General features: G+C 41.3%; 1 protein-coding gene across 1 annotated transcript in view; it reads left to right on the top strand.

Annotated features, from left to right (window-relative positions):
• Positions 1 to 25,206, top strand: part of LOC115795569 (ephrin type-A receptor 3-like) — a 49,228-nt gene extending 24,022 nt beyond the window's left edge. The window contains exons 6-10 of the mRNA XM_030751543.1: positions 17,168 to 17,323; positions 20,085 to 20,417; positions 21,269 to 21,381; positions 22,688 to 22,850; positions 25,087 to 25,206. Coding sequence (XP_030607403.1) covers positions 17,168 to 17,323; positions 20,085 to 20,417; positions 21,269 to 21,381; positions 22,688 to 22,850; positions 25,087 to 25,199 — 878 coding nt within the window. The 3' untranslated portion in view covers positions 25,200 to 25,206. The remainder of the gene's footprint in view (positions 1 to 17,167; positions 17,324 to 20,084; positions 20,418 to 21,268; positions 21,382 to 22,687; positions 22,851 to 25,086) is intronic.
• The last annotated feature ends 1,322 nt before the right edge of the window (positions 25,207 to 26,528 follow it).

Genomic DNA, 26,528 nt, shown 5'->3' with positions numbered 1-26,528 from the left:
TGCGACTGCATCCGTAATCAGCCTCATTTTAGCAGGCAGATTCACAAAAGACATGAGAGGACACACAAAAAAAAAAGTACATCAACTCAGCATGTTGCACTTTAATGTGTTCCTGAGAGAACAACAGCCAGGCTTTTAAAGAGTCCTCTCAGCGCTCTGCACCAGCTCCAAACAAAAGGTTCCTGGCCTGAAACAGTCTGGAGGTCTGGAGGTCTTCCATAGGGAAAACACACTCTGCTAATGCATTTAAATCATCCTCTCTCGTTTGCTGTCACACAAAGAGATGAAGGGGTGAGGTGGGGGAAGAGCTGCAGAAGGGCATTTTGTAATTGTCATTATAGTGCAAGTGAGCAAGCCATTTAATGGATGTCTTCAATTCTCTTCTTCTTGTTTCTTTTGTGCGCGCGCTTGTTTTCTTCAGCACCTTTGACATTCATCGTTATCTTCCTGCGTTCTCTGTGAATCTTTTTCTTGTCTTTGGCTTCTCCGGCCTCTGTTTTTCTCTTTTTCTCTCTGTCATTCTCATTCTTTCCTCCCTGCCGTCCTTTCTCTCTGTTTTTCCATCTTTCTTTCTCGCGGTGTGAAGCGCTAATGGAATCATTACTAGCCCCTCCGTGTTAGACAAACACCAGACACCTCCAATTACGGCTTTTTTTCCACAATCTCTGGCTCTTTCCCCTCCCCTTGTCTATCTATCTAACCTTTCTGTTGTGCCTCCTTGTATTATGGGACTGTTCTCCACCTCTCGTTTTCGACAAGCCACCCATTTTGCTCCTCACCCATCTCCTCTGGCATTGTCCTCCTTTTTTTCCCACCTCAACATTTTTCTTTCTGTCTCCCTTCTCCTCCTAGCAGCCCTTATCTCCTTTGTCTGCACTTGTTAAACATTTATAGATCATAGGTTCATCTTTCTCTTCTTCCTTTTTTCCAACTCAGTGCTTCTCGTTCCCAGAAGGAAGTGTGAGGCCAAGTGTGTTTAAGTGTATGTATGTAAAGCGTGTTTAAGAGTATGTATGTGTATGTTTCAGTGTTATTAATGGAGGGTACTGTGCTAGATTAAATCTGGTGGATTGTTTTATGACAAAAGGGGGAAACACTTCTTCCAGAATAAACAGCACACGTATCAACAGACTGAAATGGGATACAGTGGGATTCATGGGAAATGTGGTCTTAATTTTGAATAACATAAGCACAAATAAACCACAAGGTTGGGATGTAAACAGTCTTCTGTCATCTTGGTACAGTTTTACTAAGTTATCATAATTAATGCGACAGTGATGATATATGACTCCATGTTCTTCTTATTGCCTGGAAATCTCATTAAAGGACCAAAACAAATTAACCGTAATGCTTTTTGGCTTTGCTAACCTGCCTGTGGGACTCACTCCTATCCAATCCTATTAAACACAATCATTAAAATCAGGGACAAAGATTTATTTGCTTTACTTATACAGGTTCAGTAAGTTCTTCTGAGATTTCCTGGAAGTAAACTGTGTAATTTGGTACCTTCACCTTCTGTTTCCAAGAAAGAACCAAGAAGCAATACTTCTGCTGGTATCAACTTTTCACAGGAATTTCCTTTAAAAGAACTGCCTGGATTTTTTTTTTCAGACTAAAATACCCTATGTTATGATAACCAGCAGGAGGAATGAAAGTTAACAAGCGTGCAATTAGAAGAACACCAACTGAAATAATTTTCGGTCTCAAAGGCACTGTCTTTTATGAAGAACCACTTAAACAAGAAACCTATGGGGCCTTTAAGATGAAGTTTATGACACAAACAGGAGGTAACTTTTTAACAGCAGATTAAGACATTCGGTTCATTGTCTGGTTAATATTTGGTGTGGCCCTACACTCAGGAAACCTGGTGGAGAAGTAGAGCACTGACCAAGATGGAACCCACTAAATTTAGATCACCTTCCTTAAAATTGTGATTCAGGTTACTGGCCTTGGCGATGGATGCACTCCCCTAATGCCATCAGTCGTGCTCTTAGCCATGCACTAAAGAGAGTGTTGCTGCAATGGCCTTTAACTCCTTTGCTCAGTCTCAGGAAATCATACTCATGTGCTTTGTCACAACTGAAGTTGCATAATCGCTCTCTCTCTCACTCTCTTCCTCTCTGTAGCATTTGCACACCCTTGTCAGTTCAGCTCCATCTCTCTCTACCCCATGCAGAAGCCTCTGCCTGTGTAGCCAACGGCCTCCTCCTCCTCCCCTTCCCCTCTCCTGCTTTCTTTATTCTGTGTGTCTTTGTCTCTTGTGCATTCTAGTCCTGCTTGCCCTCTCTGTTTCTGTCTGCCACTGTTTTCTTCTACCCCCTATATTTTCACTGCATACTCCCTTGCCCTCTCCTGTTGTCTCTGTCTTTCGTAGCTAGTAGGGGATGTAGTGAATACTCCTCTCAAACCTCTCCTGCTTTAAGCCCTGGAGGTACATGCTGAAGGGCATGAGTGTGTGGGTGTGGGTGTGGGTGTCTATGTATGTAGCTGTGCCACCTACGTGTGTGCTCGTGTGTTCTGTCCTTCTCTGTGGGTCTGACAGCACCAATTACAGCCTCAGATGCCAAGAGATAGGGGAGACAGGTTGAAGGAGGGCAGACACCTGTCACCTCAACACACGTTTTCCTGCCTTCCTCTTCTCTCTTTCATTCTTAGCTGCAAATAATATGGGTCAACATCACATGTCTGTCCCTCCACCTCTCTGATAGTCTTTTTCTTCCCTTCTCCTTTTATTTATTTGCATTTTTGATGCTGCCATGAAGTAGTTTACAAGATGAAGTTTTCAAAGTAACACCATACTCCTCAAACTGATTCCACTTAGCTCTCCTGCTGTTCTTTTCATTTCTCCAACTGGATCAAAACCAAAGTGTGAAATACTGAGGAACAAGACCAGTGTGCATCTGATTTGGTGTAAATTGCCTGATCAGTTATCACTGTGCTGCAGAAGCTCTGGGTAGCTACACAGAATATTTTAATAGTTAGCCTCATTAATGAAAGAGTATAAACTATCCATGGCTTCTCTGTTTAACTTAGCATAACGGCTGGAAATTAATGAAAGATAATAACCCCCCCACACACACACCAGCCTCTCAAGCTCAATAAATAACTTGTTATATCTGATAATACACCACTGCGAAGTATAGCGACCTATCCAGGATGTGCCCTGCCATAGGGTGACAGCCTATCCCAGGTATCATGGGACCCCCCCCCCCCATGAACCTGAACTGGACAAGTGGTTAAGATGAATGAATATCTCATAACAGATGCATAAATAAGCAGAAAACATGTCAGATGTTAGGGAGGTGGTTATATGCCGAGCTATGCTGAGCACGTTTTGAGGTGAGGTAACCATGTTTAGTATCACTGAGCCTGTAAAGAGATCAAAACCAAAATCTGTCCTCACCAACTGAATCCGGCAAACAGAAGCTGCTTTGAAGTACTTGTAAAGAAGATAATTTATTGTTGCTCCAATGACAAATGTGTTCTTTTAGGCATAGGCATGATGTACAAAAAGCCAGTCAACAGCACATCGTGAACAGAAATAAAAGATCCCCAATTCAGGTGTTCAGTGAATCAGACCATTGAGATGTTTGGTGAAAGAGATATGCCAAGGCTTTGGACATGCATCAGTATGTGGAAATGCATAATATTCAGAAGCATATGTACACATATGCACAATAGAATTTTACACTTTATATCGTATAAGAGGATTTCAGTCTCCCTTCATAATGAAAGGTCTGAACAGGGAGCAGACACAGGGAAAGGCTAATCTTCACACCTATGAAAGAGACTGAGCTTTTGTGTGTGTGTGTGTGTGTGTGTGTGTGTGTGTGTGTGTGTGTGTGTGTGTGTGTGTGTGTGTGTGTGTGTGTGTGTGTGTGTGTGTGTGCTGAAAGCTCAGTAGGGAACCTACCTTTTTTTATTCCCTCTATCCTTAACAGCAGAAGTTTGGGTGTGTGTGAATGTGTGTGCGTGTCTAATGTGGATAGTTGAAGCAGTGGGTAAAGCAAGCATTTTATTTTGATCAGATACAGACTTTTGAAGGTCAACGGCTCCCTCTTGTATGTTCTGTCTCACACACCTGTGGACACACACACCTTTCTCATTTCATTGCTGTTCTCACAGTGGCAGCTCGGGGAGCTTGAGAGCACCAAGGTGTGGGTAGAAAGGTAGTAGGCGGCTAACAGAAGGATTTAGACAGCTAGTCAAAAGATTTTTTGTGTGCATACAGTATATGAAGTGGACGTGTGTACACTGCTGCAGGCACTGGGGCATCAAGCTATTGAAGTGTTAGGCAGCAGGGTGTTATTACTATCCAGATGTTCTTAAAGGACAAATGGATAAATGGGCCAAGTAAAGGCCAGTTTTCTTTCCTTCTACCTGCCTGTGTGAGTGCGTTTCTGCTGCACTGCCTGTCTGATGTCCCTCTTCATTTATTTGGTTAATGACAGCCACATTTTACTTCATTACTCCTTTATTCTCCTTTATCTCCTCTCTCTCACATGTCCCTCCTGAACTCCATCCCTTTTCCCTCTCCCTCTTTCTCATCTCCTCTCTTTTGTGTTTGAATAAATGACATGAAATCACAAAGGCTTAGGCTCTTACTATATCCTCTATACACACGTAGTCACCATCTACATACCCACACAACAGTGACCCAGATAATGTCTATTCATGCACAGTGGCAAAGCTCTTCTTTTGCCATGGCCGATCACTCGCCACAAAAAAGATGAGTTGCCAAATGTCACCTTAGCACCAAGGTGGTTTTGGTGCCGCTGAAGCAACAAAACCTGAGGACATAAAGGTGGCTTTGAAGTGACAGGACATTGTATGGCTGAGTCTGGTGCAGTGGGTTGAACTGTGTGAACAAACCCTAAGAGGAAAGAGTAAAAGCAGGCCAAGGACTGAGAAACTGTTAACGCATGTTTCAACTCTTCATGTCCTTATTTAGCACTATTCCCTACAGACAGAAGCAGCGAGAGAGAAGAGAGGTGTAGAGGGGAGAGTGTGTTTCCTTTGGGTACAGTTCCCATTAATTGGCGTCTTCTATATGCTGTTGAGTTCCAGTTAGGGATAAACATATGTGCACTCATGGGAAAGTTCATAATTTTCACATTTCTATAGTCTTGAATCAGTCTCAAGTTTTCTGCATTTAAAATCAAAGGCGCCTGCATGCAGCCAGTGGGTTTGTTGAACAGGAAACACAGGAACAGGAAGGCGGCCATTGACCCCTTCCCCTTATCCCTCCCTCATTCTCTTTCTAGTTTATGGATTACTTCCAGATGTACAACCAGCCTGTCAGGTTGATAGGGCGAGCACTGTACAGGCATTATTGCGCCACTCCAGCGTACAGATGTAGTTCAATTTGTCGCCGCTTTTGTATTTATTACAGCTTCACTATTGTTCTAGAGCCAAAAGGTACCATTCACAAAATTCTAAATGACTTTTCAGCTGCAGTGTTTGATACTGCAGAACAAAGAGCAAGAACAAAGAGCAAAGCTGCATAATTAATTTTGTCTTTGTTTTAAATATTGCTTTGCAGACCAGCTGCTGTAGTATTAAGGGTAGAAAATTTCAGTGGTGCCTGTAGGCTTGAATGACACCTTGTGCAGGTAATAAAATTGTTTGCTGGAAATGATTTGGTTTTGTCTGGGGAGAAGTGTGAGGCAAAGAGTCAGCATTAGGTGAAAGAGAGAAGTGACTGTCAGAGACCTGAAAATGAGAACTTAGTGTTTTTGCCTGCTTGTCAGCATTATAAAAAACACTTTTTCATGGAGTCTTAGTGGAACTCGACACAAAGACATTATGCACATATTATTTCCACGAGTTTTTAAAAGTAGAATGAGAGGCTGAGGCTTTGATGGTGAGGCTCCTCTCCTGTGGAACCAGTCCCCAGTTTGGATTTAAGAGACACTCTCCTCTTAAGATTAGGCTTTTCTCTCTCCCATAGTCTGTCGTTAGTCCTGTCTCCCTCCCCTCTCCCCCAACTAGTCATGGCAGATGACTGCCCCTCCCTAAGCTTGGTTCTGCTGGAGGCTTCTTCCTCTTCCTGTTAAAAGGGAGTTTTTTCTACTGTCACCAAGTGCTTGCTGATGGGGGGGTTATGTGATTGTTGGGGTTTCTTTCTAATATAAATATGAGGGTTTCTACAGACAGCATGGATGTGCCATGGGCTCCCTACTGTCACCCATTGTAGTCAACCTTTACTTGGGAGAAATGGATAGTAAAGATCTTGGCTCCTTCAAAGGATAGCACCTAGTCACTGGTACAGATATGTGGATGATACCTGGGTCAAACTCAAAACCCAAAAAGTCTTCACTGACCGCATCAACTCAGTGGATGAAAACATAAAGTTCACCAGGTTACTGTTACTGTGGACTGTGTCGTGCTCACTGAGGAAGATGCACACCTCAACACTGAAGTTAATCGAAAGCCCACACACACAGACCAATACTGTACCTACTCTTTGACTCCCACCACCCACTGGAGCACAAACTTGGGGTGATCAGGACCCTGTAAGACCGGGCAGAAAACATTCCCTTTAAGGCAGAAGGGGGAAAAAAAACACTGACATGTAAAGAAAGCTCTTACTGTAATTTGACTAGTTCTTATATAGCGCTTTTCCACTCTAGCTGAGCATTCAAAGTGCTTTATACAACACGATCATTCATACAAGCACTTCCTTTTACAGCCAAGTGCTTACTTTCTAACACTCCGTCAGTTGCATCAGAGAGCAACTTGGGGTTCAGTATCTTGCCCAAGGATACTTTGGCATGCAGACTAAAGCAGCCAGGAATCGAGCCACCAACCTTACGATTAGTAGTTGACCTGTTCTACCTCCTGAGCCACAGCCACCCCAACTGGGTTATCCCAACAAGATCTTCCAAGAATTCAGCAAAGATGCACAAGAAAGGTCAGAAACCAACTGGAGAGAAAGAGAATGACAAACCGAACAACATTGCCATCCCTTAGCAGGTACATCAGAGAAACTCAGAATTTTTTCCAAGCATGACATCCCAGTGTGCTTCAGATCCAGCCACACTCATAGACATAGCTAACCAATATAGTGTATGCTGTGCAGTGCAGTGAGGAGTGCTAGGATCTTTACACTGTTAAAAACCAGACTCAGCTGTACTTCAGCACCTAAAGGACAAAGGACACTCTTTCAAGGATGCCAATGTTCACATTTTGGACCGGAAGACAGATGTTTGAAAGAGGAGTTAAAGAGGCCATCTATGTCCACTGTGAACGACCATCATTGAACAGAGGTGGTGGCTTATGACACCAGCTATCAACCACCTACAATGCAGTCTTAAGATCCCTTCCCAGGCCCCTCAACCCCCACTCACACCGTTCTTCAGGTGACCTCAATGGGTCACGGTAGGGTGGGACAAGGTCTCACGGTGGTTTTACCTGAAATCCCTGGTGGTAATTTTTTCACACCTTGGCTCATGCAGTGGCACACATGATTAATAGTGGGTTAATGACCACCTTCAAAGGGGACAACCCCCACTAGGTATTTAAATCCCTGGACTCTCCACCTTTTGGAATTAGAATTGAAGCACCGTCTTGGATGAGAGGTGAAACAGCTTCAAAAACATAAAGAAGTCCAGTCGGCTTTGTTTTTTTTTCAAGCTCTTGAGACATCTAATATTGTAGGGCCTTTACCTTACAATATAAAGTGCCTTGAGGTGACTGTTGATGCTATATAAATGAAATTGAACTGAATTGAATTGACCTTTCTGTGTGACTAACAGAGGACACTATTACCTCCAATGGTAAACATGAAAGATGCTCCTTAAACCTCTAGAACTGCCCTAATAATCATATGTAAATATTTTTGTTGAATTTTTAAATGATGAAGTGATAGTTTCCCAAACATTTCATTTCACATCATGTGTACATAGCAAACATGACTTGCTAACGGTTAAGTCAGAATACTTTTACTTGTGTTTATTTGTCCGTTTTATTTTCCAAGAGAGACAAGGACAACCCAAGGACACGATTTTATTCTACTAGTGGATGTGTAATAGGTTATAATGATCTATTGTTAAAGAAGAAGAGGGTGACATCTTCAAACAAACAAACTGCACAAGCTCATGCAAATATACAGTATGAGTTGAAATCCTTTTAAATGAAGCTGAAAATAGGAGCATGAATCATAAAGTACTAAGATCGCGCCTCTTGGCTTCTTGCCACACAGCTGCATTCCCATGCTAAGAGGGCATCATTGAGGTCTATGAGTGTCATTAGCGTTCAAGGCTGCTTCATTAGTAGATCTGGCTGTAGATCTAATTGTTTTGTCGATATTTATTCAGATAAAAGGCTCCTGCAGGATTGACTTGAGCAGATTTTTTATGGAAAAGGCAATTTTCCCATCCTGTTTGTATGTTTTTTTGTGTGATAACCTTGACTTCCTGTCGCCTGAATAAAGTGTGTGTGTAAGGGGAAGTATTTATGGAACACTTCACTCTTAACCAGGCAAATCTATATTGCTCAGGTGCCACTTGAAGCACACATGCATACACAGAGAGAGAGAGAGATACTCATGAGTTCTCATAAATAAGTACACATTCAGAAACTAACTCAATACTTTTTTGATCCAGTGTGACCTTGAGTAAGGCAGAAACAAACACTTGTTTTTCTGCCGCTGTAGTGTTAGTTCTTTATAAATCTTAACCATGTCGCCTCTGCGATCTCCAACTTTGAATGAGAATAAAACGCACAAGTGCAAATTTTCCTGCTATTTCAATTCGATTTGCTGTGAGTTTGGCTGACAAAGTCATCTGCTGCCCACACACAAATTAAAGACAGCAAGAATATGGCGTCCCACTTGACAGGTACATCTGGCGGAGTGTGTCTATGACTGACACAGAGAAACAGCCACGGGGCTCTCCTTTCCTTGGCTGCCTGAGAAAATGAATTATTGAGAGTGATGAACTGAAAATAACGCGGTTGAGTAAAGGAGGCTCGCTGCCCCTCCTACACACAGTCTGCTGGTCACGGGGCCGACCGATGTGGGCACGTTTACTGCTGTGTGTGTGTGTGTGTTTATAATGTTTTAATGAAGACATTTAGGCTACATGTGCCTACTGAGGGAAAAAAAAGTGTGTAGTAATGGTAAAAGTTTGCTCTGTTGTGTTTTTGTGTTGGTCTGGTGGACTTTGTTCCAAAGCAGATAGTGAATCTATGTGTTGCTATAGCTTTTTATCTTGATGGCAAAACAGACAAGAATAAGTTATTCAGACTGCGAATCAAACTCCCAACAGACTTCTGCTGGCCTGTCATGCTTTCTTCTTCCTCCCTCTCTTTTTTCCATCCCTCGCCCATGACCCCTCTCACACAGAAACACACATGCACCTGGGATCTATTTTATCTGTTTTTAGACGGCAAGATAATCACCCAGGCTCAAAATTAGCGTGCCATCATCTTGGGTTACCACTAGAAAAGTGCATTTCTGTGTAGATGTGGTTTGCTTTAATTGTACTGAAATTGAGCTCTCTCTCTCTCTCTCTCTCTTTGCCTGATTTTTTTAAGGGGTTTGTGTATGTGTGTGTGCCTGTCAGCGAGAGAGTAAATATTTGTGCAAGAGCTCTAGAGAAGGTCAGGGTCAAAGTATGACAGACAGCCCACTGGGAAATAACGACACACATACATACACATACTCTCTCTCTCTCTCTCTCCCTCTCTCTCTCTCTCTCTCTCTCTCTCTCTCTCTCTCACACACACACACACACACACACAGACACACACACGCACACATGAGAATCAAATAGAGATGTGAGAATGGAAGTAAAGTAACAGTAGGGGATCCAGAAAGATAGAGAACAACAGAAACAAAGAAAGGCAGAAAAAAGACAGATATGGAGAGAATTAGGAAGAGAGCGAGGGTTTCGTCCTGTAGTTCCCCTTGGCCGCTCTCAGTAATTGGCTGATGTCCATGGGACAGAGAGTAGATCAGAAATCAGCCTGAGTGTACTCATGTGTTTCATGTAGTGGACATCACAAACCATTTCATATCCACTGTGGTGCTGTGTCTTTATGTGTGTGTGTCAGAAAAGTTGGAAGATGCCATAAACAGAGTAAGGGTCTGTCCTGAGGCATCAATCATAGAGGTCTATGGCTTCCATGTGGTCACGGCTCATGTCCACTCTGCAAACATGTGATCCCTACTCACTGGAGTCAGTTAAAAGTAACTGCTGCCACACATCATGTGCTTTGACAGAAATCTCAGAGTTTTAAGAATAACCCCGCTGTGAGTTTAACTCACATGTGATGAGCAGCAGCAGCTGAACTGGGAACTGTTAACGTAAACTCACTGTAGACTATAAGTTCTAGGCCTGTGTTTTTACCAGCAGGTCACTTCCAGAAATGCCACATACAGAAAACGAATATATTTTTGATTAATTATGTGGTGATTTTCTTTAAGCCGTATTGCTCATATTTCCACACATACCACAGGCCTACATTTGTAAATAAATAGATTCCTTCATAAAAATTTTGGCAGGGTATTTTAACACCTTTTCTATGGTGCGATGGACTGTCTATACACATAGATATTCTTATCATATGGCATTTGTTCATTTATTGTAATTATGCAGTTAAATAAACATATAGTAAATATCTTGTTTTCAGGGACGTGTCCGTCCTGTTTCTTTCCTACATGGAATATATTGTTTTCATCGCCCTTTGCTGCTGGAGCAAGTACATTTCTCTGATGTTAAAAAACACAGAGTCTACAAATATTGGAATGAGTCATTAAAATGTATTTTTTTTAGTGCGCTGAATCCCAATATGCTGGTGAGCAAACATCCACATTAGCATTGCTGTCAGCTCCAGTGTGATTGCAAATATGTGCATGCACTCTGCAATACAATTTATGCTCACAGGTGAAGGTTTTGCCAATAATTAAATATATATTTGTGTCAAACTTGATATCAGTACACAGTAAACCTTACCAGAAGCAACTTTCACTAAATAATGTGCATTCCTTCTTTCTTTGGCACATTTCTTAACCCAGAAGGCTTGCTCAGGAATTGTGTGTGTGTTTGTATGAGTGTGCACAAGTGTGTTTGGCAGGATTAGTAGCAATGGTGAATATTATGGTGTTAAAGGTTGTTATGGACTCCGATTAAGGATTAGAGGATCTCAGCAGGGGGCTGGATTCTGGATATTGACATCTCTATCTCACACAAATCTCCTCATTACTACCCACACACTCACACACACACACACACACACACACACACACACACACACACACACACACACACACACACACACACACACACACACACACACACACAGAGAGCTTTGATCTCTAAACAGGACCCTATGTTGCACACAACAACACACACACACACACACCCACACATGCTACTTCCACTTATTATCGATTGAAACGGTTTACGTCACGAGCACATTTTCAGTTAATAAAGTCACATGTGCTACGCTCCTCTGCTGCTGTTAAAAGGTATGCACTCTTTGCTGTGCTCCAGTTAATCAGTTGATCAAAGTGATGTGTTTATGTAGTGAAGCAACATTAAGCATGTAATTGAACTGTTTATTTTGTGTGTCACACGTTTAGTGTGAAGCACTCTGTAACGTTGGCTTGATGGCTGCTGATTTATTATTATTACTATTAGTATTTGCATTATTTACACATTTTTTTGCACATATGCTATTTTTTGACATCTCTTTGAGGTTTGTGTTGTGTAACAACAATGTCAATTTGACTGAAAGCATGTTTCACAGGCATGTACACATGAACACAAACAAACCCACCTACAGATGTGACCCTGGTGGCCATAAAGGACGTCACTTTCAATCTTGTCAGATTTCTCCACTGACGCTTGATGTATCAATTTTTAAGTAGCTGGCTTCAACTTGCGGCTGCACACAGACACACACACACGCACACACAGACTCTCGCTCGAACACAGACTGCTCTGTGCTCTGGGAGCTGTGGCACTTGAGGGGTACTCGAAGGGTTCCATCTTGAAAGGCTGTTGCCATGGTGACAATTATGGAGCTCATCTCCCGTGGGCCAGCAAGCTTTACACAACTTTCCTCCCAGCTGAACACAGCCTTTCACACACACACACACACACACACACAGCGTACCCCCCACCCATCCACAAACACACGCATAGTTTTCTTCTCTTTCTGCCCTTTATGGTAAAGCCGGCTGGGGGCCAATATTTGACTTGAACCAAGTGCCACAGTAAGCAAAAGAGCAGAGCAATTAGCACTTAAACTTTTGAAAGGGAAGTGAAGAGGAGGAGAATGCTCACCGTCAGCCAGGACGTGTTTGTTTCAGAAAAATGGAGCTGAGGTGATTTTTGCAGAAGCTCCTGGTTGAATGTAATTAGTGTGTAATGACTCTGACCACGAGATATCGGGTTAGCGTTGCTGTGCGTGCACTTGTGTCTAAGTCTGCAATGGCCCCATTGAACATTAATGGAACACATTTCCTGAACTATTGCAGTCAGCAGCTTCTGTTTTTCATGTAAGCAATTAATCATTGCTGAAGCGTAGCAGTTCATACAGAAACACAGCTAAAGTGTTAGAATGTATCCTGAACTGGCTGGAGGGGTCATCGCAGCTGCCAGAAATCATTATTCACTGCATAGGTCAGCGCTCTGCCCAAAGACATAGTTTGTTCTTCCATACGCTAGTTTCAGCCTTAATGCTTGTGTCACAAAAAGTCAGCCAGTTCCATACATACATGACCCTTTAACAGGATAATTTAAGCTGACTGTAAAGGCGACGTGTGTAGAAGTGCGGGGTGTTATTTTAATATATTCATTTTCGAGGGGAAGAGATAAAAAGGCTGTGAGCCGCTGTTCTAATAAATCACATTCATTTTATGCTTCCTAAAAGGGGGGGAAGTGACTGGGAACACACATGCATGCAATTTGTCACTAAAGAGGACGTTACCAGTGCTTTGATAATGATTTGAGTCATTTGTCAAGCTTCTGATATGTGAAGATCGTCCACTTTTCTTAGGGGATTCGAGCAGAGTTCGCTCTGTTTGTTTAATAAAACCTGAAAAAAATCTGTGTTAAAAGGGTCTTACATGTTGAATGCAAACACAGGAGATGAATGGCTGAAGTCGAACATTTGCTTTTCTTTTCCCCTCCAGCACTTCCTGAGGGAAATGTTTGATATTTCATCTGCTAAATGCTTTACTAGCTTTTTTCAGTTGCTAACTATCCGTCATTTGGTGTCGAGTACACTACCTCACACTGGCTTTTAGCTGAAAACAACTGTCTCCTTGGGCTGAAAGTAAGGCTGATGTGTGCTGAGTGTGAACCAGAACTGTCAGGTTGTGAGGAAGAAACCAAAAACATTGGTTAATAGATGCTAAAAAGCTCAGAGGTAGATGAAAATTCTTTGTGGGGTATAGACGAGTATACTGTATATTTTGGTGAGTGCCAGTAAACACTATATAGAAGATGGATTTGGCCACTGTGAGGTCCTCTATTTGTTTATTTTCAAGCCTGAAGTTTAGAGCTTTGGCTACAGTTTTTGAAACCGTAAATGAAGAGAAGGGGTGGATCTGACTGTAGTGTCCTACGAAGAAGACACTTATTGAATACAAAGTTGCCACCGCATAAAACACAACCTGCTTAATCACCTATTTTATTCTCAGTGTGACCACAGTTTACAACCTGAACATCATGTTGTGTTAAACACAATTTGAAACTTGGGATTGAGACCACAAAAACACTAGCAAAGTATTCACTGAGGTATTAAATCTGAAGATGTGAGATCATTTTGTCACAGACTTCTGTACCACTGGCCTGCAACCAGAGGAGACACCTCCTGTAGATAAATGCATGTTTAAGGCATTTCTGCAATGGCAACACTTTTCATCTATGAATATCTTTTACTTCACTTGCCTTTGGGAAACTGCAATATATTTTATAATGTTTTTCTGACATTTTATAATAGATTTATGGAAGTAATCAGTATTTGTGTTCTTAGAAAAACAATAAGATCTGGCCTACAACAGAACTCAATCAGCTCTTGTGTACAGTGTTTTCCCAAAGGAAGAAGTTATGCTGTTCCCATCTCAATCAGTGCACGGTGACTGAGGGTGTGTCTTGAGTAACAGTACTATATCATATCTAAGAGCTATCGATTGGCATAAATACACCAACTCTCTCTGGTGACCACATGAATAATTAATAGGACACTGGATCCAAGGCCAGTTTTTATCATACACAGAAATGCATACACAGATCTCTCACACACACACACACACACACACACACACACACACACACACACACACACACACACACACACACACACACACACACACACTGTGAGCTGAGGAAAATGTTAATTTGGAGTTAGCTCATAGTTCTACGACACAGTTTTTGTGTCTAAACTTTTGCTCTCGTGTGTGGCTGCTTCGTGTGTATGTTTATGCGATCACTGTCTTACTGCTCCGGGCTTCTTGTCCCTTTTTTTAAAAGATATATCTGTGGTAAATCATTAATCATAAGGGAACCAACTCAAGTAACATATTTCCCATGGGGCAGACACTGGGACTAGCTTGAGAAAAGTGGCAAGAAAAGCGGGGGAGAGAGTGAGAAAGGAGGGAGAGAGAGAGAAGGAAAAGGGGTACTCTGAAAGTAAAAGAGGTGGAAAAGGAGAGTAGAAAGCAGCACATGAGGAGAAGGAAGCTCTACTCAGAGCCGCCAAGTCACTATTCTTGCAGAAAGTTTTTGATCAGTGGGTTGTATGTACGCCAAGCCTGGCATAGGGTGCCCTGTCTGTCCTTTACCGCTGAGGTCCTTTGTGCCTCTGTGGCTGGCTAGCGCCTGTAGCCAGGACTCTCCGGATGCAACGTCCCCCAGGAGAAAGGCCGCTTTTCCACCCTGCTCCTACAGCCCAGCCAACAAGAACACACACACAGTCACCAGCACAGCACATATGCACCCATTACCTTAGAAGCTGACAGGAAGGGGGGAAAGAGAGCAGAAACCCTTTGAGAATTACCACTCCCTTTATTTTCCTTTCTTTTCTTTCTCTCTTTTTCACACCTACACACCCACAGCCGTTTTTTTTTTTTTTTTCCAGTGTTCTCTCAGGTCTTTTGGGGATTGTGCCAGTGGACTTTGCTCCCCTATGATGAATGATTTACCTAAAAATACTGTCTGTATGTGAGCACACAGCATCCAGGTGGAGGAACTTACCTGCACAGTGAGAAATCACACTACTTTTAGGCCACTTTTCCATTTCGTTGTCTGCAGGTTAACCACAGCATTGAATATGCATGTGTGTGTTACTGTGGTAATATACAGCCTTTGTGGGACAAGTGACATGTAGCTTGATTAAATCCATGACCTTCACCGGCAGCACAAGCAATCAGCAGGCGAGCACATGCGTTCACGCACACACGCTGCCTACTTAACACCATCTCACACACGAGCGCTTGGCACACGAACATGCAATCAGCACCTGGTGGAATCTGTTGCATCATTGATCCGACCTATTCATACTCGCACATATACATACGCACACAAATGCACACACCGGGCACCTATCAAATTGCAACTGAGACACCCTCATTTTCCTTACATAGAGTTTTGTACACTGTAATACTATTTACCACCGTGGCAGGAAAAGCCTTCCAATGATGGGAATACCAGGACTATGAATGTATAAATAAATACATGCTTAATCTATATTCGGATTACCAAAGGGGAAGTCAGGAATTCTATTTTGCTGCCTGAGATGCAAAAGGGAAATCATTCACGTCCCCAGTCTATTACAGTAGGTCGCTCCCATTGAGTGGTACCACGATTTTCCCTCCCCAGTTTTATGACTCCACATAATGACTAATGTGCAGCTACTGTAACGGCCCTAGCAATAGTCATATTATATTATTGTAACTATTGCTGTGACTGCCACTATATATTTTTGTTCCCCTGGTTGCCTGAAGATCTAATGCTTATATAACAGCAATGACAGTTGATCTGCTGTTGCACTGTGTTATTGTGCTGCATAACCCTGTGGTTACGCCAGTCTTTCTGCCTCATGCAAAAGGCGCTCACGTAGACCTGTTGTCACAATACATTAACTCAAACTTTGTTTTCTCGTTCTTTGCCATGGGTGATGCATGGCACATCCTATGACCCACCTGCATGCGTAGTATCTTTCTATTACAAAAAAAAGAAAAATGCTCTACTGTGTTGTTTGCATTTTTTGTGCATTTTTCTAGAATTTTTAACCAACAATATGAATGAACAATTATATAGATTGTTCTTTAAATGGCATATAAGAATGTATCTACTGCAAAAGGCAGAAAAAGTACTGCTTGGTTAAACTATTTGGTCAGAGTCAGGAAAAGATGGTTGGCATTTAGTTGTCTTGTTTGCAAAGACTATATTAGGAAGCAGATACGGTTGGTAATGTAGTTTTATCTAAGAGTGACAACACCAGCGCTCATGTTATTCACTTGACCACTTGAAGTCCCTTAACTTTAAAACACAAGTAATGGTCAAAATAAGAACTTGCACAAGCAACAACCATTTTTGGAGAAGTATAAGCCCATTTTAAGTTCCTCTCTGTACTCTTCTGACTTTTTTAGTTTTGTGCTGGCTTAAAGTAAAACCTCTGGGTTATTTTATGTAGTTTTAGCCATTATATAAGTTATGATTTGCTTTAAAATAAGATCTGGGAACGTGTCAGACATGGTGAGAAATGCTTGCAGACAGAAATTCAGATTGTTTAGATCCCTTCATCCAGTGGTAAAACCAAAAGTGGGCATCTGATTGTTTGTATTTCTCGCTTTGTTACTACTTTTTTTTAGCAACATTGCTTTATTCTAAGAGCTCAGCAATTTCTCTGGTCTGTACATTCTCATTACATTGTGGCAAGGTAGGGATTTCTGCTACAGTTGTAACAACTAGCCTTCGTCGTTAAATTCCAAAGAACAATATAATGAATTGATAAGTGTTGTTTAGCCAACAAATGTGGCTTTTTGTTGTGTTTTAATGCTTCAGAGCATACAGAATATAGCAGCCTTTAAAAATGCAGCAAAAACTAATTTGCAACACTTTTCTTTATGGTTAGTAAATGCTAAGTGTGTATTGTGTTTTTGTAGTGGCACATCTTCTTATTCTGTATTCATCTTCTTTCCTGGCTCCAGCATGCCGACCTGGCACCTACAAAGCTTCAGCTACAGATGCCTACTGCACCAAATGTCCTCCCCACAGCTCGTCCCCGCAGGAACAAGCTACAGAGTGCATTTGTGAGAAAGGTTTCTACCGTGCTGAGACAGACCCTCGCTCAATGGCCTGCACACGTGAGTGATTCAAACACTGCCAGAGAACTCAAGCCATCACAGTCACAATATTCACTATATTTTACTAGAGTGAAATAGTTTTTGTGTGGTGAAATTATACAATTACATTTCATTTAATCAGTCGCTCTCTCTCTCTCTCTCTCTCTCACACACACACACACACACACACACACACACACACACACACACACACACACACACACACACACACACACACACACACACACACACACACACACACACACACACACACACACATCCTTGTCTATTAGCTGTGTGGTTACAGTCCATTGATATCTCAGATTAGAACACTGATATGGGTGATACTGTGGTAGAAAGCTGATGTTGTTTCTTCTTCTGATCTATCTCTCTTACACACACACACACACACACACACACAGGCGCACACACAGCCAGAGGGTTTGGATCACATAGTCATGAAAAGACACAGAGAAGACAAAAAGGATGAGGAGGGAAGATTGAGTGTGCGAGAGAGACAGAGACAGATAGACTGAGAGAGACGAAGGGAAGTGAAGGAGGGAAAGGACATTGTCATGGCAGACAAGGGATACTGAACTCAAGAAATATGGAGGAACACACACACACACACACACACACACACACACTCAAACCCATTATCAGGTTATGGTAGATTACACTCATTAATCATTGTAGCAGGTGAGATGTGACAGGTGTTATCAGCTGGAAATGAGTTTGGTTTGTTCAAATATGTATGGGCAGACATGCACATGCATGCTCTCCTGAATGGTGAAGAGCACTATGGAGGATTGAGGAAGGAAAATGAGAAAATAAGGAGAAAAGGTGAGAGAGTTAGTCATGGAGAGATGGAGAGTGACACTTAAGACATAAGGAAAGAATAGAACAGTGGGGGAAATCGTTTAGTATCAGAGGCATATAATCTAAGTGTCATAAAAGGCCGATCAGTACCAGCGGTGATGATGGACAGTTAAGTGTGGCCTAGGGAAGTGGGGATGGAGAAAAGAAAAAAGACAGAATTAGCAGGATAAGTCAGCACACCCTTTTAAAAGATTTATAACCGACAGCCTCAATTATACTTAGTATGGCCTCCATCACATACTGCCAGGTCTCAGCACTGGGAGGGCCAATCAGGAAAGTCTCAAGCTCTGCTGGTGGCCCCCTGGGGCTCACTGCTCAGCCAGGACCCTGATGAGATGTCAGGCTGAATAGGCATGTACTGGCAAATTCCATATGGTTGAGATACTTGCACCTTGCTGTGTTGTGAGTAACCATAGTCGGGGATTTCTACACGAGTGGTTCCCATGCTACAGGAATAGCGTAGCGAGGGCTTACCTTGATGATTTGTTTGTTTCAAGGATTCTTCAAATCCAAAGGTGAGCTTTCTGTGGAAAGGTATCCATGGCCTTAGAGTTTAGTGGCCTTAAACTCAGTTGAACCTAAAATACATTATCCTAAATTTGATGACGTTCTGAAATTGAAATGTTTATACCATAAAACTGCTCCTTAGTTTAGGTAAGGTACCCATATAAAAGAGACCAAGCCCAATTTGACATCTCATATTTATTCAGAGACAAAATGCTCCCGTACTTGTAAGAATTTCATCGTGTTACTTCAAATGCAATGAAGCCATTTAAGATATCATTCAAATATAAAACTCTGAGCATTTTGTTCATCTGTCTTTTAAGAAGAACACACTCCATCTAAAGCTATAATGGAGAGCATTTGTGTGTAGCTTTCTTTGGTTTCTTGAGAATGATTACTGACATACTCTTTGGACTCTGACACTGTGATATACCAATCATTTCACCTGAAGCTTGGAGTGATATTAACCACCTAAATCAGAAAATGCACCTGACTTGTGAAAATTACTTTGGGCACTTTCCATAGATCATTGTCCTCTTAGTATTTATTATCTGCAGTGCAGTCTCACAGTGTAAGTTAATTTCACACGGTAAAAAAGAAAAAAAAAAGTCTTTGTGCAGTCAAGCATCTGCTATTTAATGTTATGTGAATTCTCTCTAAAGATTTAAGATTTAAATTGGAAACTGTAATATAATGCATTATTCTTACATAAGACTTTGACAAGGCGCCAAACTCTTTCAATCACTGTCCATTTCCGAGCTTATTAACAGACTGCAAAAAATATGCACCTCCTGGTTGAAGTCAGTTATTAAATTTATAATTTAATCAGTGTGATGTCTGTTCTGTATTGAAACTGCAATTAATTTGGTAATGAACAAGAAGACAAGGCACAGTGAAAGAATGGATATTTCAAAAATAAATAATATTTGTCTTTGTTTCAAGGCATGGCTCTGATAAAGACAGTTTCATATGATGCTTCTCAATTCCCAGCTACATGCTGGGATAGTCTGGATTAGGGTGTCACATGTATTACAATATTATTTTATAGATGACTATTTAGATGTGCATCATTAAACCTGTTTGTACCCTGTGAGATTTGGGACACTAGTAATCCTATGGAGCAGTGTTTAAAGGCAATGATAATTAAGATGAGGATTAACTAATGCTGCTTATAATGTCATAAAGGTTTCCATTTTTGCTTTATGTTTGTTATTGAGGTCATTTATATCGAGGTGTACTGGAAGGGACTATATTTAGTGTAGTCAAAGCAGTTTAAAAGGAGCCTCTGCTTAAGACTCATCTCTCTTTACAAATTCTGTAGCGGTCACTTTCTTAAAATGTAATAAATAAATAATAAAACCAGAAGCTGTAACTGATCAGAGTCTTTCTATTCTCTCAGGTCCTCCATCTGCTCCTGAGAATCCCATCTCAACAGTGAATGAAACCTGTGTCACCTTGGAGTGGGCACCACCCAGAGACACCGGAGGCAGAGGAGACATCACCTACAACCTCAACTGCACGAAGTGCTCTGGTGATGGCAGGAAGTGCACGCCGTGTGGTAGCAGCATCCATTTTGTTCCCAGGCAGTTTGGTCTGTTGTCAACCACCGTGTTGGTTACTGACTTGCAGCCGGATTCCAACTACAGCTTCACAATTAAGAGTGAGAATGGAGTGTCAGAATTAAGTCCAACACCCAGAGAAGTAGTCATAAATGTCACGACGTCACAGACAGGTGAGAACACATGCACGCCGAACAAAAATATCCCCATTTGAATATAAATGGTAAAGCATCAGTATTTGTTGATGGAAAGAAGCTCTTTCACAGTGTAATGTATTATGGTTCAAGGCATTTTGGGATTTAAAATTCAGCAAATGCTTTAGAAGAAAGACATGTTCTTCAACCTGAACATGAAATTTAGATCCCAGAAAATCCATTTTTCAAAAGTCCCATCATGATTTCAGTTATTTATAAAAGTATCAAGCTTTTAAATGAGAACTATAAACACTTATGTGAAGCATCACTCTGATACGCTGACTCTAAATGACACCTCTGCAGTCTTGCCTGCAACTGCAATCATATTTGCATCTGTCACAGTGTGGGATAAGGAAAATTTGTGTAACAGAAGTGTGGCAAGGTGATGATCTCTTATAGGTCACAGACTACGGGTGTGTATGAGAGGAGGGAGGAAGGTGAAAGGGGTGTAGGAGGTTGTTAACCTCATTAAAATCCCCACATGCCTTAATTGTTACGCTCAACTATGCACACACACATACACTCACACACACATTCAGAGGCACTAGCAAACACACTTTCAAACCGCACGAGCACGTGCTCCAATGTGTGAACGGATGGGAAGTCGCGGGGTTTGAGGTTTGCACATTAATAACATGAGCAGATGACATACACATGAGTGTCACACACCTTGTAAGCTGTCTCATTAACAAACTAAAATGGCTGACATATTGCAGTATGGGTCTTCTCATTATTAGCACGCCAGGTTTCCTTGCTATCCTGCTCCAGCCTGTCTCTCTTTTACTCATGCTTTCTCTCTTTGTTTTTTTCTTCTGCTTTTTTTTTTATAGTCAGCGTTGTGTTGAAGGAAAGGCGGAGCAAGGACAGTGTGACTTTGGCCTGGCAGGGTCCAGAGAGACCCAATGGAGCAATAGTGGAGTATGAGGTTATCTACTATGAGAAGGTGAGAGAGACCTACACACACACTAAAAGGCAAACAAACTATTTATGTGCTGATTGGATTTCTGATCTTGGAGTAATAATTTAACATTATGAAATGCTCTCACGCTGATTCACAAGCAACATGTAGCTTGTTAATCAGTCAGAGTTAGAGGTGCTGGTGTGTGGACTAGACCTGTTGCCAGCTTCATACTGTATTTACTAGACCAATATGAAGGTGGTTAAACCTTTGTACTTAAACAAGTGTCTTTATGTGTAGCTGAAAATAGTTTTAACACTACATGTTTTCTAATCTTCGTGTTGTCTGTACTTCAGCCTTTGGGTATGTCCGTAACGACTTGTTCATCACAAACATCTCTCTTTCTTTCAGTTATTCTCGCTCTCTCTTTCGCTCTGTCTCCATTGCCTTATTGCTCACATCTATTTTACTGTTAACACCAAGCTAATTAACCAAACATCTGTCGAACAAACCTCGTAAAATGTGGATGAGGTGATGAAACTGACTGTGTGTATGTGTGGGGGTTGTTTTTATATTCTGGTAGGGACTTAAGCCTAAATAATTACCAACCAATGGGGACTTGCATCACAGTGAGAACAAGCATTCAAACTAGTCCCCATGGGTCCTTTTTTGGGGGGGGTTAAAACTTTGTTTTAGATATAGGTTGAGAAATAGACTGAGATTAGGACAAATTTGATGGTTTAAGTCAGGGTAAGTGGCTTGGGAATGCATTAGATCAATAAATGTCCTCACGTGGACAATGGAACAAGATTGTGCACCTGTGTGTGCGCGCTATCTGAGCATATGTGTGTGTGGGCTGGCAGGCATTACCAGTAAAATAGTGTTAATCCGTGTTGTAAAGTGTCTTCCATTAGGTAGAGTATCAGCCTCTCTGCGGGGAATCAGCTTACTGACAGACACACTTATTCTTTATTCATCCTCCTGCACACATGTATGTAAGTGTGTATACACACACACACACACACACACACATCCACAAGGTAGTTGAGGAACGAAGTAAAGCGGGACTAGTAACCACATAATGCTTTGGAGTGTGGAGAGGAAAAGATCTGAGACTTGACAGTGGTCCTGTGACGAACAAATAAAAAACTTCGTGAGGTGTATTTGGCCCCTGTAGACATTTAAATTCAACAATTTGAGGTTTTCTTTACTACTTTTTTCTTTCAGTATCACAGTATATTGCTCTGTATGGACTTCTTTAGAAATGCTGTATTTTCAACTCATTTTATTTCTTGTGCAGTCAATATCCATTTTAATTTTCTCTTCCTCTCACTCTTTTTTTCTACTCCAGAACCAAAGAGAGCAGAACTATACAGTTTTGAAGACTCGCTCCAACATGATGACAGTGGAAGGGCTAAAACCTGGGACCACCTATGTGTTCAGGGTCAGGGCTCGAACTGATGGGGGCTATGGGAGCTACGGTGGAGAGATTGAGCTGGAAACCAGTCACGAAGGTACAGTAAAATAAATTTGTGTTTATTTATACAAAATCAGCTATTTCAGTTTTCCTTCCAGCTATTTTGTTCCACTTTTTGCAGTTGGTTTGATACTTTTTCATCTCTTTTCCTCCTACTAAATTCACCGGTGGTTGGAATAGCAGGCAGTGTCTGTTCTTTAAATGCAATAAACATTGTTAATACTGGAAATCTGAACCAGAAGTGCTGGTGAAGAGAAGGAACAAAGATTACCTGTCCTACTTCAACATTATATCAAGTGTAGTAAGAATTTATTTCATCCCTGCTGTTTAAATCAATCGACTGTATGGTTATAAAATATCTCACTTTCATCTGAACGGCTTCTTCATTTCTGCTGTCAGACAGAGACACCTTGGCAGTCTCATAGGTTGTCATCTATGTATCTAAGCCAGTGGCTCGAAAGCATTGTGGAATACTTATCAGGTAAAAGGAAGACAAGCCAGTTTCACAAGGAAAGAGAAAGAATGTGCTATTGGATTGGAAATCTTGATTCACACAGATCACTGGAGATGTATATGTAAAAGAGCTGGGATAGGCTCCAGTCCCCCCGAGACCCTGAATTAGATAAGCGTAAGAAAAGGGATGGATATATGGAATGAAAAACAGCTGGCATTTTGTAGCAATTCAGGTGAAAACTTGATTGAATAGATTGCTAGCTGTATGTAGTAAGGTGGCCTTTTACATTTAGATAGAATAAGAATATGTACAAAAGACAAAATCATTCCTGGTTAGGTTCAGTGGAGGCCTCACAAACAGCTTTGTGTTGATTCTCTTTCATTGCATTTTCAAACTCCCAATGTTCATCCTGTCTTGCATGTCATTACATTATACATTGTCTGTAAGACATACGAATGGTGTACGTTAGCTTTCAAATCATTCAGTAATCAGTTATAGCAATTAAAAGCTTGGTCCTGCAACAAATGTCTGTAATAGTGTAAGATATTATTTCTGTCCCTTAAATTGCCAATAGTAAATACAACAATATGATGCAGATCTCAATATTTAGAGCATTTATATTAAAGTTTAAAAGTGAGACCAATTATGCCAGCGCCTTAAACCTGCAGAGAGCACGGGGCAACTTTTTGCAAATAAAAGTCAGAGTCTATAGAAATCTATGGGGAAATGCGCCTGCAATTTGATTTATAACCTCTTTAAATATTTTGCTGTTGAGTTTATGGTCTCAATCCCCAGGATCAAATTTAATACATCCAAATACAGCCAAAATACTCAAGTCAAGGCTTAGGAACAATGCTTCATAAGAGAATGGTTTATCATGGTGGCTACATCCATCTTTTATATGTATATGTGTGTACTCATCAATACATTGATATAGCAGCGTGTCAGCTGATGAACACAGAGAATTTTCATCCCACTCCAAGTTTTTAGCATCTCTTTGCTCTATGCTCAAAGTGCAGCATAGCTCTATAGAGCTGCTACTGTACCTTCAAATAAAAGGTTCACAGTCAAGTTCAGTGCTTCAAAATACAGGATCTGCCAGATGCAGCTGATCCCATATCACAGTAATCTAATAAGATCTATTGCATTGATTGTTAAAGAACGGGTGGGTATGTGTGCGCCACAAAATATAACAGGAGATCAATGCTTATCTGTACCCACCTCAGAGCTTTAATTTGCCTCTCCAACACGTGTGCACACACACACATTTATACAGTGCATACACACAGACGCACATGTCTGCCCGTGCTTAGCTAAGCCAGATAAATGGGGTATTTGTTTTGAGTAATGGCTCGATTGGTGCGGCGTAAAAATCGATGCATCTTTGCAGAAAGTTCTCGGTGGTAGCCTTGTTATGTGCAATGTTAACATATCCATTTGGACAGCACAGAAGAATGGGAATAGCTTTCACGTCTACTCTCATACCCTCGCAGGGAATGTAGAGCGGGAGAGCGCTTTTCATCAAGGACCTTACTTACTATTCCATCCACCTCCCTTTCCCTCTTTTACTCGTTTGCAGCTTCTCTTTTTCAGCCTCCCTCAGCCTCTGTTTTACCTCTTTTTCTATTGCTATCGTATTTCGTTCTCTCTCTATCTTCCCCCGCCACTTTTTCAGTCTCACTTGCCATCTTTTTAACTCCCACTCTTCCTTAGTATTTTCTTCTGTCAGCTTCCTCCAGCAGAAAACATTACTGACTTTTTTTGTCTCATTTATGCTTGCTTAAATAATCCACTGTGTTCATTTTTTTCTCCTTTGTAGATGTTTTGGCCATAGGGGACCCTAATCAGTCTACCATTCTGGCTGTGTCGATCGCAGGGGGAATTGTTCTCCTCATCTTCCTGGTGACTTGCTTCGTTGTCAGCGGAAGGTAGGGCCTGCAATTGATCAGCAGTAAGAAGGGGTTGGCAGTTATCACCCTTTTTTAAATATTATGCACTTTTGTCACATTTTTTAAATGAAAATAATCCCTGTAGCCAAAGCCTGATACATCTTAGTGTTCTGCTGTGCCACAGACCTTTAATGTTGTCCAAAAACTACTAAAAAGCACAGTTATGAGCCACACTGTTGCTGTGGGTGACATATTCTTTTGTCGCTCTGAATGTGGGGACTCTATTTAGAGTCAGTTTCCCACTGTGCTGCTCAAAGGCGCACTTAAATCGGAAAATGGGCCACGATTTCATGTACTTTTTTTTTTACAATATTTACTCCTTTTGGAGTAACAAATGTTTAAAAACGGCCAGTTTAGGAAATAAGCTGTCATTTTAAAATAATAAAATGATATAATGTTTCTGACTAGCTTCAAATAATTTCCCTTTTCAACATGAACCACTGGGCTTTCCTGACAGACCTGTGTTTTGGTTGGTTGCGGGATTCTCTGATATTTAAAAAGAATGTAGAATATCACAGCTTTTATCCTTTAAATTGGTGTTATACAGTTTTTTGACCTCCAAGACGCAGTGAATGAGTTATGAATTCATCTCAACTTACTCTCGGGTTAAACCAAAGATAGCTGTATTCTCAGTAGTTGTACTTTACTGGGTCACCAACAAAAAAGATTTAGGCTGAAATTGACTGAACTTAAATTCAGGGAGCCCTGTGAACATGTGCATTCATGCACACACAAGCTGAGCTCTCTTCATAGCGCTCTGTCTGTCTCTGAGGGATTACTCATGGGTGTGCCAAAGCAGGGCCTCCAACTTTGACATTTACACAGGCGCCAAAGTCCAACTAAAGGCCGTGTTATTCTGTATGTGAGGAACATGGACTCTCAATGATCACTCTCTTTGAAGGTTAGACTGCTGGTAATGCTCTGTCTCAAAGAAGAGACAGAGATGAGAGATGAAGAAAGGAAAATAAAAGAATGCAGAGTGGTGACCACAAGAGGATGAAAGGATCTAAGCCAGAAGAAGGCTCTTTGGAAAGGAATAAATGGATGCGAGAGGAGACAAGAGAAGGGATGACAGGCATCCGTGACTCACTGTACCTGTAATTAAATGTTTATCCTCTATGAGTTCAAATTAAAGGAGATTAGCCACATTTTAAGAACTACACAAATCTGCATGCAAGCAAACATACACATACTAACGTACTCTCTCTAAAAAGATTAGTATTGATTCAGGTGATTGCTTATCAAGCTGAGTGCTCTATTCACTATTGGCTAAGAGGAGGGTAATCAGCAGAGAAACACAGACACACGCTGC

This window comes from Archocentrus centrarchus, chromosome 17 (assembly GCF_007364275.1).
Source record: "Archocentrus centrarchus isolate MPI-CPG fArcCen1 chromosome 17, fArcCen1, whole genome shotgun sequence".
Taxonomy (NCBI): domain Eukaryota; kingdom Metazoa; phylum Chordata; class Actinopteri; order Cichliformes; family Cichlidae; genus Archocentrus; species Archocentrus centrarchus.
The sequence above is the reverse complement of the archived record's forward strand: the minus strand, read 5'-3'. Positions and strand labels throughout refer to the sequence as shown.